This window comes from Phaseolus vulgaris, chromosome 4 (assembly GCF_000499845.2).
Source record: "Phaseolus vulgaris cultivar G19833 chromosome 4, P. vulgaris v2.0, whole genome shotgun sequence".
Classification (NCBI taxonomy): Eukaryota; Viridiplantae; Streptophyta; class Magnoliopsida; order Fabales; family Fabaceae; genus Phaseolus; species Phaseolus vulgaris.
This window is the reverse complement of record NC_023756.2, coordinates 97,026-108,520: the sequence shown is the minus strand read 5'-3', so window position 1 is coordinate 108,520 and position 11,495 is coordinate 97,026. Positions and strand designations below refer to the sequence as shown.

Sequence of the window (11,495 nt, the reverse complement as noted above, 5' to 3'; positions counted from 1 at the left end):
AAATTTGGTTACACTCACAAGATTTTTGGTTGCTGAAGGCACAAAAAAGAAAGATATGTAAATATACCCAAGAGGAAAACCTCTTCATGTGGAATTGCAGTTTGTTGCTTCAGAAATTCAGGAGTTGTTGTAACATGAATGTAGCCCTTGAATCAAAATACCTATTTTGGGATCATTGAGGTAGTGGAAAGGTAGTGTAATGGGCTTGAGCACTAGTGGCAAACTGATTGGGACCATAAGGTGAACTAACTGCAGTATAGTAAGGTTGGGTCAAGGAAATAGTTGGACCCTAAAATTTGGAGGATTGTCCTAAGAATTTTTAGATTGACCATTGTTAGGATTGGTGGTAACACAATACTTCAGTATGACTTAATGGTACAAACTTAAAATTGAATGTTACATTGACCATCATGACCTTTCTCACCGCTAAAGTCTACCCCACAAAGGTAATTTTGATATTGAGAGTGATTATCATTGTGAGTGAGTTGGTGATATTGTTATTGTTGGAGATCCCACATCAACTAGGAATAAGGCCAATTTACAGTATATAAGTGGGTCAAAACTCACCTTATAAACCGATTTTGTGAAGATGAGTTAGGCTTAAGCGCACTTCCTAACATGGCTCACTCACTTCTCTCAATGGTTTTGCTGAATCTTATCCTTGCAGCCATGTTCATTGTTCTATTTTCCTCTGCTGTTCGTAGCAAACCCTCTTGTCAACGAGCATGCACTCAATTTCCTGACTATGCTGGCCATTGCCAAAGTTTAGGTTATATAATAGGGATATGCACTATAGATGCTGTTCCAAATAATCAATGTCCTTTTAATACGAATGCAAATAAGCAAAGTATTATCCCACGCTCAAAATGTTCATACCCCGGCATGAGAGGGTGTGTTGGAAATCCTACATCATCTAGAAATAAGGCCAAATTATAAATATAAATGGGATGCAATCCTCACCTTATAAATCAATTTTGTGAGATCGAATAAGGCATGAACCCACTTCCTAAGAGTTATCAATAAAATAATTATTTGTTTCCTTACATAATTATAGTCATTCTACCCAAAGTGGTTGGTCAGTTTCTGCATCAGAGAAGCATTATCCATGATTTAGGAATTTTTCAAGCTCTTACTATGATATTGAGAAAACTATTATACTGAACTTAAACTTACTACTGAGAGTTCCCTATTTATAGATAAGATATTATGCTGAATTAATTACTAATATATATCAACTGTATAACTAACTATGCAGATGTCATTGACAGCTACAACATCTAACACTATAGTCTAATATCAAAAGCATGATTTACAGCTGGATAAATTACACACATCAAATCATAACTACCTGAAGCTGAACCAATCGTTTTTTCTACACTTGGCAAACTTGCTTCCGTACGCACACCTTCTCCACCAACAGCAGGTCCCCATGAAAAGGGACCAGCACTTAAATCAATAAATGCCCATCTGGTACAAAACACTAACGAATGTAAACAAAAAGAAATGTGAGTGAAAATTTAGCATTTTGTGAAGTAAGAAATTGAACCTGTCCTTTCCAATCCATGTATCAGTGAGACATTCTGCTTGAAAACCACTGTAGTCTGCAGATTTTAATACCTTCTCTAGATGGAGCTTCAGGTCTTGATCCTTCCCTTTTAGTAACTAGAAATACAGGATCAAAAAATGAAAACTTCGGGAAAAAACGTAGTGCAAAAATTTTAGTAATTAAATATACTTTCCTATAAGTGGAGACATCTGATGAGTGGTATACCTGTAAAACTTTGACCTCAATGATCTCAACTATGTCTTTCCCTTGATACAACCTCCGAAAATTATCTAGTGCATTTAGCCAAATATTATACCAATCCATCTGCATTTTGTTGTTGTACCAAAACAGCAAACATTTAATAAAAATTTACACTGCTTACACCATGAACTCCAGAAAAGAGACCAGACCCAAATTGTAAGTGAGCTCTGAGAAGGACAACTACAGTAGAAATACTGCTAGATACTCTTCGACTTCAAGCAAAGAAATATATAATTGGAGAGAACACGAAGATTATGATTTTGTGGTTTGTAAAATATACATCCATGTCAGAGGGTTTCTTTCTCCTTTATTAAAATTTTTAACTCTTTGAAATTATCCATGCACCGTATTATCTAATGAGTCAATGCTGTTTTAGGACTACAAAAAATTCCAATTTTTTATTTTTGTTCTGAACTTTCAAAACTTTGGTTTTAGTCCGTATATTTTTTTTAAATGCCCAAAATTTGGTCCCAGTATAGAGGGAAAAAGTGTTACTAGCATTAAGGACTAAGTTTTCTTATTTTAAAAATATACAGGCATGAATGAAAACTATTAGTTTTAGAAGCTGGAAAGCAAAAATAAAAAGTTCAAAAATTTTCAGGTACTACAAACACTATTAACCCTATCTAATTGATCTCAAATAACTAAATGCCCTCTCCCTTCCTAGCTAATTTCCACTTTCCTCTTGTATTAGCTCCTACAAGTTAACTTTTGATGTAGCTGATAAAGAGGCCAATGATAAATAGAAGTCATGGAGAGAAAAAGAGTAGAAAAATCTTGGACATAGAGGAAATGCATATTTCGAAGCCAGCCGAGACATGAGATGATCATTTGGAAAGTCCAACTGATAATGCAATAGGACATTATGGTGCAAGAGGTAGGGAAAAGAAATCTGAAATAGAAGGATTAATTCGGAGGACTAGTAGCCAATTTTGCATGCACAAGAGATCAATAAAGTAGAACTGAATGAGGATTAATATTAGTTTTGTAGGTAAATGAAGTTCAAAATAAGTAGGAAAAACAACTAAAGCTTGCCCCAATTGAATTTGGTATAAGACTATCATAAGGTCATCCAATCATGTGAAAGATTTGAATCACATCATGCAAAATAAAAATTAATGAGCATATATGCTTTCACCATACAAGGAAATGAAATACTTACAATATCAGCATCCTCGGTTCTTGTCCAAGAAAATTTCATCATTGGATGCTTTTCATACAAAGGTCGCTGAATCTTAGTAAGAGCTGTAGAGCAATAGTAAATACCTAATGAGGTTCTAAGTAAAAGAAAGAAGAAATAAAGAGGGACTGCAAACATCAACTGCAGAAGTATATCATAAATAATAAAAGTTTGAATAAGCATTGTTGTTATGGAAAGACTTTGTGGTGTTAATTTTACTTGAATTTAGAGATGGCCAAAACCAGTCAGTTTCATCTCAGCTGATGTATGTGTATATATAAACATGACTACAAATATATCTCAAAGAGGAAAGCTAAAAAAATATGTTCCTTAACATAAAGTAGGTACACCCAAAAATACAACAAAATAATTACACCTATTTCAACACTCCTTCTCAAGCTGGAGCATATAAATTGTATGCACCAAGCTTGGAATATATAAATTCAACTCTAGAACCTCTTAAGGATATAGTTAGAATGCCCACAAGCTGCTCATTGGCTTTGATGAATCCAGTACTAAGTTCCTTAGACAAAATGAAATGACAATCGATCTCATACCTAGAATATTTTCAGGAATGTTTTCTGCCTGAAGAAGCTTCATTTGCAAACTCTTATTCTGCACAATATGGTAGTTGTTAGTGTTGGCACTGAAGACTTTGGTTCAGTAGAAATAAATATTTAGCAATTACTTTTTGCTAGTAAATAGTTCATAAATTCTGCAGAAGAGTGCCAAACATAGTATGATACATTTTACAAATGACAACCAAATCACAATAGCAATGCACATTCTAAGGAGAAAAGACAGAACATTTTATATACCTCCTTTAGCAAGTTTATTTCGGGCTCAGATAAACCTCTCCTGAAATATTTTGTAAGAGAAACAATATATAAAAACACGAGTAACAAAAGCACGGCCAAAACAGATAATTTTCCCAGATACCCATAATAGGTTAGACCTGAACTATGTAAGAAAATAAAGAATTATTTTATTGATATCAATCACACCAATTACATTCTCATAATCTCTATTTGTAAATTGTAATAACCAAAAACTTTTTAAAAAATAAATATTTTTTCCTAATTACTATGGAGATATTGAAAAAAAAAATATCCTAATAATCTGCCATTTACAACACTATCTCAAGCTGTTGAATGAATATCAATCTCATCCCCAACTTGCCTACAAGATCCTTGAATCTGCCCTGAGGAAGCCCTCTAGTTAAAATGTCTACTATCTAAAATCTTGTATGGACATGAGTTATAACCACTAGGCCTCTGTCAAGGTTATCTTTGATGAAGTACCTGTCAAATTTCAATATGTTTGGTCTCATCATGTTAGACTGAATTACGGGCAATGCTCATGACTGACTTGTCATCACAGTACAATTGCATAGGGATGTCAACCTATACTTTAAGGTCATCAAGTATGATCTTCATCCAAAGTCCTTCACATGCCTTGAGCAGGGCTTGAAATTCAACTTTTGCACTGGAACGAGATACTCTATCCTATTTTTATGCTTCTCCAGGTCACTAGATTTTCTCCAAAAAACATACTGAGATGTAGATTTTCTACCAGTAATAGAACATGCATAGTCTGCATAAGTATATATCTTCAGGGTCAAAGTGTCTCGTTTCCTGAAGAATGACCATTTTCCTGGGCTTGACATTAAGTACTGAAGAATTGTATCAACTGCTTGCATGTGTCTTTCTCTTGGATAATGCATAAACTAGTTTACCACACTAACTGCATAAGCAATGTCTGATATCAACTGTGATAAATAAACTTTTCTACCAATCGCTAATATTTGGTTTTTTCTACAGGAGATGTTACGTAGATTCTCCTGAATCATTGATGACTTGAATGGTGTTTCCCCTAGTTCTTGAGCTAGTGAATGGTGATTACAGTGAACATTGTTGGCATTGCATTTTTATACCAACTCAATGTGCATTGCCACATTGACTTGGAGAAGACCCAACTTGTCAGTCATCAAGGAACTCAACCTAGCTGAATGATCACTGAATTGAGCCAATATGCTCCTTCAAGATTGAATTATGTGATCTCACCAATTAATCTTGAATGTGGAACACCAAAATATTTCCTATTTTTTTAGAGAGGACACAACAGCACCTACATGTGCCTTAATGGCACCATCCATTTTTAATGCCATTCAAGTTACATGCATTAACCATAATCTCTTAAGGCCTTTGAGAATAGAAAATATGGCAAATATAAGAGAAAAGGCTCCCTACAAAATGATTGGTATCCTATACCCCAAGCTATAACTGCAAACTACAAAAAAATGTTAAGCCCTGAAAAGTTGCTTTAATTGTGGTCACCCATAGTGTACCTTGAGGTTTCTTTGAGGTTACCTTAATTGCAGTCTCAATGATGGTGGTATTCTCACATTAATTAGAGATATGATTAATATAGATATTATAAAACATAGGCAGAGTCTTCACCTCACCTTACAAGTCGATCTTATGAATTGTGTTAGGCCTTAATCCTACGATGATACCATAGTCTATATTAAATCCATATTTGAGACACCTGAAATTGCCTTGGACATTAAGGAAAATGTTGGAAAGTTGTCTTAATCCATGTCAACTAGAGATATGTCTAAAAATAGAAGCTTGGATAGGCCTTACCTTACAAGGAATTTTGTGTGATTGAGTTAAACTCTAATTTTAAATTCTAGGAATCCCCCTTTTAGAAGCATTCCCTTTAATCATCAAATACCTTTTCTCTCCCCAAAACTGATTTCCCTTCTTCACAAGGTAAATAACTACTTTGGTCCTTGAATTTAGGCTTACAAACTCATGAGTTTGAACTGTGTACAATTCCAAGATTCTTTATGAAAGAGGTGACATTGTTGGATTTGATATTTATAATAAATAATAAATGACAACATTCTACAAATACGCACCTATACCCATATTTAGGTTTCCTCTCATCACGCTTGGGATTTAAAATAAAAATATTGTATGCATTATCTAGCTGAAGGTATTCAACTAGGCTAGAAAAAAGGCCATCCAACATGTCCACATCTACTTGCCAACTACCACCATTAGTGTCCCTGCAATAAAGAAATTAGAAAAATAAGAGAAAGCAAGAAATTCAAAAGCAAACTAAAAGAAGACACATTATGTTCCTAAAGTAACATTTGTTTTCACTTCTTTAGAGCTTCGTAGCTACTTTGAAGTTAAAACTAAAAGAGCCTTGCATTTAAAGTTATTTACTAAGTCATTTTGCTCCCTTAAAGTGTACACTTTATTAATTTAGTCCCTAAAAGTACAACAATTCTAATTGAGTCTTTGAATGTGTATAAAGTGTGACAATCACGTCTTATTAAATTTTGTGAGACTATTGTAATTAAGTTGTAACCTTTAAGGACAAATTTGACACTAAGTTTAGGGATCAAACATTTAGAGGCTAAATCAATATTTTTGTTCTTTCAAACACTAAATAGCCCCTATTTTACATATCCAAGGACCAAATTGGTCATTTACCATTCAATAACTATATAGTTCATTAAGCTTGAAACTTACTTTCAAGTTAAAATTTCTTAGGTAATGTATTCTTGGAACTTAAAACTAGCTTTGTAAAAGTTTCCATTAAAAAGAAGGCTGAACTTTTAAATTTTGTTTTTCTTAAAACACTTCTTTGCCTAGCTTTTACCTTTCAAAAGAAAAGAAACTCAAATTAATCGGCTCCATCCCTACCAGTGCATGGAGAGGGGAGAAACAGAACTATCATAATTATAAAAATAAGGAGCAAATCCTATATAATCAAGAATATTTATTATTAGAAACATTTTTAGTTATTCTCGTATCACATCTTTACTATTTAGAGGATATCAAATTTCCACTACTTTTTGTGATGGTTTCTTTTTCTCAATATAAATATCAGCTCAATGTCTCTATCCTCATATAACTTAATATGGAATCTAGAGCCTTTTCAAAAAATTGTGTTGGCCAACTAGACCCACCGTCTCCAAATGATTTCTTGTGTGAATTTTTAACCCAATTTTTTTGTTTTCATTATTTTGTAACTTTCACTGATGAATTCTCTTAATGCAGTTGGGTTTATTTAATGAAAGACAAACTTGAACTTCCATCCACTTGTCTTCAAAGTTTTCTCACTATTTTGTAACTAGTAAAGAGTTACTCCTATCATAGGATGGGTGTTTACACCTAATTAAGTACTCTTTTATATATTATGAGGTTCAATTAATTTTTAGTGAGATATAATGATCTAATGTGTGTATAAATTTTCATAAAATTTGTAGGATCTTACAATCTGTGTTATGATCTCCCGACTTACGATTCATATTTCTCTCTCCGATCTTGAGTAAGATCTTGATTTTGACTACCATGGTCTTGCCTTATTTTGTAATTCATATATATACATCAATAAAAAAGCACAACAGTGTAGGTTGAATACATTCTTTCTCCATCTTATTTATTCAAGTACATGTATCATTAGCAACATTAGAAAAAATTAAATTAAATTTACCTGCTGCCAACTGGATCATCCTTGCGGCCAAACACATTTATGGCATTCTCAATTATGGAAGTAACCTTCTCTCCCATTTCAATAGCATGAACAGAAAAGCTGCATCATAATGTCCATTATCATAAACAAAAGATAATACAATTCACACACCGAAAGGAAATTCCAAGAATAAATGAGGAAAAACATTATCAGATTCACTTCAGAGTAGCCATTCCAATCAACAGGGCTCAAAGAAAAAGATATACAAGTGTTATTAACAGGGATTAGAAAATATTCCATAACCAATATTCAAATTTTCTTTGATTAAGTTGATTGATTCAGACAAATTGTTCATCCTTCTACCATGCACTTCTCTTCATTCTCCAAAATATATCCTTTTATTTAAAAATAAACTGCTAAATTAAGTGAACGATAAAAGCACAATCAAATTTATCAGATGAAAAGGTTTAGTTTAAATGTTTTCCGTCCAAGAGAAAATGAGTGCAGCCATTGTAGGCCCTGCTAGTTCTCTTCTGAGAATGAAACTAACAAAAGCTTTGGCTTTCAAAATTGGTCCAGCCAATTTTCCACTCCATCCCTATGTTAAACTCAAAGGTTTTATGGAGTAAATCCTCTAAATGTGATGCCAAATCAGTCTGTGTTTGTGTTTCTCCACAAACTAATACAAAATAACTACATTTTTTAATACTTTTTGTAATTCTATTCTGCATAATAGAACTAAAATAAATAAATTAAAACATGGAAAAGTTACTCTACGGGGGATTCTTTGTCTTTTGGAGTCCAATTCTTATTCCTTCTTGTTTGTGCTGAAACAAAAATATTCTTAGAATATCAATAAAATAATTGTTTTATTTTAATCCCTTCCTGAAAAATCCTATATCTTAGTTCCTATTTTTTCCGACTTAGAATCTTTCTGCCCGATAATCTTTGATTTTATATAATATATAGAGAACAAATATAAAAGAAGAATGAAATGGATTTTTTTGAAACATCAAAAGAAGTAGTCATTTATATTAAAAAATATATTAGAATTATCAGTCAAAATCCCTACTGTATTGAAACTTAAAACTGGTATCAATTTCAGAAATGTAGAGCATATAATTTATCATAAAAGCAAGATGATGTCAAGCACTAGTCAGTAAATTCAAGGCCAGATGAAAAGAAAAAAAACACAAGTTACTTGTAATTTATGTGACTGACAACAGGAAGGTGGTGCCATCGCATTTTATCGATACTGGTTTTGTAAAATGGAGTAAGAACTTCTTCATGTCGGATTCGAGTGTGTTCAAAGATATGATCAATTTTGGTAAACCAACGCTCAATTTCTTCTGGTAGAAGCTTGAATTCTGAAAGACACAAAAAACCGCTATAGAATCTACATTCCAATAATATGAAATAACCAAAAAAGTTAGTTTTCAGCTATGTACCATGGCTGCCCTTCCCTTCAAATCCTATAAATATAAAATTCATAGGAACTGGGAGGTGGATGGAATCAACTTCCTGAAGCTTTAGATAATTAGCTATGTTCCCTGAAATACAATAAAATTATTTTAAGACTAGGTGCTCATTTTTCAAAGTAAATTGCAGAAGCTTTAGCCAATCCATGCTTAAAATACAGCTACAACCACTGTGGTGATCAAAATATAATAGTATATCAAAACAAGATAAAAATGTAATTAGAGAAAGATAAGCTAGAACCAGTGCTAACAAGATAACAATAGTCCTATATTGGACATGGAACAAATAAATACAGCATTGATAGTTTTTTCATCTTTAGACTAACCAAGAATAGGGGTGAGGGGTGAGACTTGCCAAAGGTTTAGAATTAAAAAACATTGATATTTCAGTCACGAAATGTCATGGGTCATAAACTACAAAAGCTTTTGTTTTTTGACTAAATGATCATGATCTATTGGGCTATTGGACATATTGAATTCCATACACAAGAATAAGAAAGTATACCACAAACATTTTTTCACAAGTATAATATAGCTCAAATGGATGAGAAGGAAAACTCCACCTATTTAATCTCTGGGATGAGTTTCTACACAAGAGGCAAATAAAACAACTAGCAGCCTGGAAGCTAAGAATTTGACAATCCATGTTAACTTTTATAGCAATAAAATTAACATAGACTTATCTAGGATAAATATTCATTAAATAGAAGAATATAGGATTGTACATTATAAAACAACAGTAGTTCAAAGAAACAAAGTTAATTTGCGAAGAACTTTAAAGAATGCATGCATACCTGCATTGGTATAATTAAATGAGCTTAATTTTCCATGGCTTGAAAACTTCAAATCATCAAAATCTGAAGAACCAACAAATTAACTAATGAGATTAAAAAAATCTCTTACTGGACAGTGAAAAAAGAAGTTTTGACTCAATGAACAAGGTGTCAACATACCATGGTGTATAACATCCTCACTCCAAAAGCGACTCTTTTCTTTGAGGTTAAACAGTGAGAATACAGATGATCTGCCACTTTTGCGAGTTTCAATAGGAGATCCAAGTGAACTAACTATTAAGAACTGATAAAAATCACAATAAGCGTTATGAATGTCTTTATTTGCAGAAATGACAAACTTATCACATGGATGTTAAGAGGCCACAAGAACTAGCTATTAAAAATAAAATAAAACGAAATAATCAACATCAGAACAGTTATGCTCTCTAGATTAATTCTGTCATGGATCAAGAGCTAGGTTGAACCTAAAATGAATCATGGATTCATCTCCCACCCTGATTCGTGCTATACAATTTATACCAGATATATAAATGATAAAAACATAAACCAACAGCAGAGAAAGATAAAAATGTAGGAGTGTCAGAAACAGGGAACAAAGCACAATCACAGGGTTGGCTATAAATCCTGTGCCGCACTGGAAAAAGTCATTGAAATAGAGAAAAAAGGGGACTCGTAGAGAAATGATGCAAGTTAAAAAAACATAGCCAAAATTGATGACTTGTTCTTATATAGTAAAAATGTAGACCAAATTCTTATATAGGAGCCTCAGAAATAGAGCACTGTCACAGGGTTGGCCAGAATGTGCCACACCGGAAATGTCATTGGAATAGAGAACAAAAGGGATAATTACAGACCAAAGCAAGCACGCAGAAATCGTTGGATTGGATTATTAACATACAACTTCCATGAGGTGTCCTGAAGGAGAAGGTAAACTTCTTTGCACAACGAAAATCAAGCATCATAGCTATCAATTATGGATTATTAATCTACAACTTTGTTTCAGATTCATATATTAGACATAAGTATTGAGCAGAAAAAAAAAATTGGGGAGGGTGGGTGAAGTTGTTGCTGCAGAAACAAAGAGCAAACAGAGAAAAGAAAGAAAAAAAAAAGGCGAACCAAGATGGGTAAAGCCACTGCAGAAGAACGAATCATGGTAGGTGGTGCCACTGCAAAAGGACGAACCAGACCACGGCAACTACACGGCGAGGCACAGTCGAGAACAAAGTGGGTAGGGTTCAGCGTGCTGGAGTGAGGACGAGTAACACATATGGAGACGAGATTTGAATTACGGAAGAATAATCACAAATAAGTGAAAACTTCCTAATTAATATAATTCATCTAACTTAAAGAAAATAAAAATTAGGTGTTATATAAATAATTATTAATATGTATTTGGGTATATTTTATTAAAAATAATTATAAATTATATTTAAATAATAAATAACTAGAAAAACACGTCACATTTTTATTAAATTAAAATATATACTAAGGGTATCAACCCCTAACACACTTTGATTTAACCAAGAAACATTATAGTTTGTGTGGAAGGTTATATCTCTTTGGCAATGATTTTTATGAGTTTGAGTTTTCCTCTTTAAATGACATGAGGAAAGTTCTAAGGATTGGTTCATGGAAATTATCTCTGAGTTTTTTGAGGTTATTTGACTAGACAAAAGACTTTGTTCCATCTACTATGAAAATCACTAAAATTCATATTTCTGTTCAAATTTACAATTTGTCTC

At 32.9% G+C, this 11,495-nt stretch overlaps 1 protein-coding gene across 1 annotated transcript; it reads right to left on the bottom strand.

Annotated features, from left to right (window-relative positions):
* Positions 1-1,348: 1,348 nt before the first annotated feature.
* Positions 1,349-11,084, bottom strand: LOC137836638 (uncharacterized; the record flags this gene model as incomplete). The annotated part of the gene is given in 13 exon segments (XM_068645308.1): positions 1,349-1,467; positions 1,547-1,662; positions 1,772-1,870; positions 2,970-3,052; positions 3,545-3,602; positions 3,806-3,845; positions 5,911-6,060; positions 7,500-7,598; positions 8,680-8,845; positions 8,927-9,028; positions 9,751-9,813; positions 9,910-10,033; positions 10,870-11,084. Coding segments are annotated over 13 exon segments (1,255 nt in total), but the record flags the coding sequence as incomplete, so codon positions are not given.
* Between the last annotated feature and the right edge of the window lie 411 nt (positions 11,085-11,495).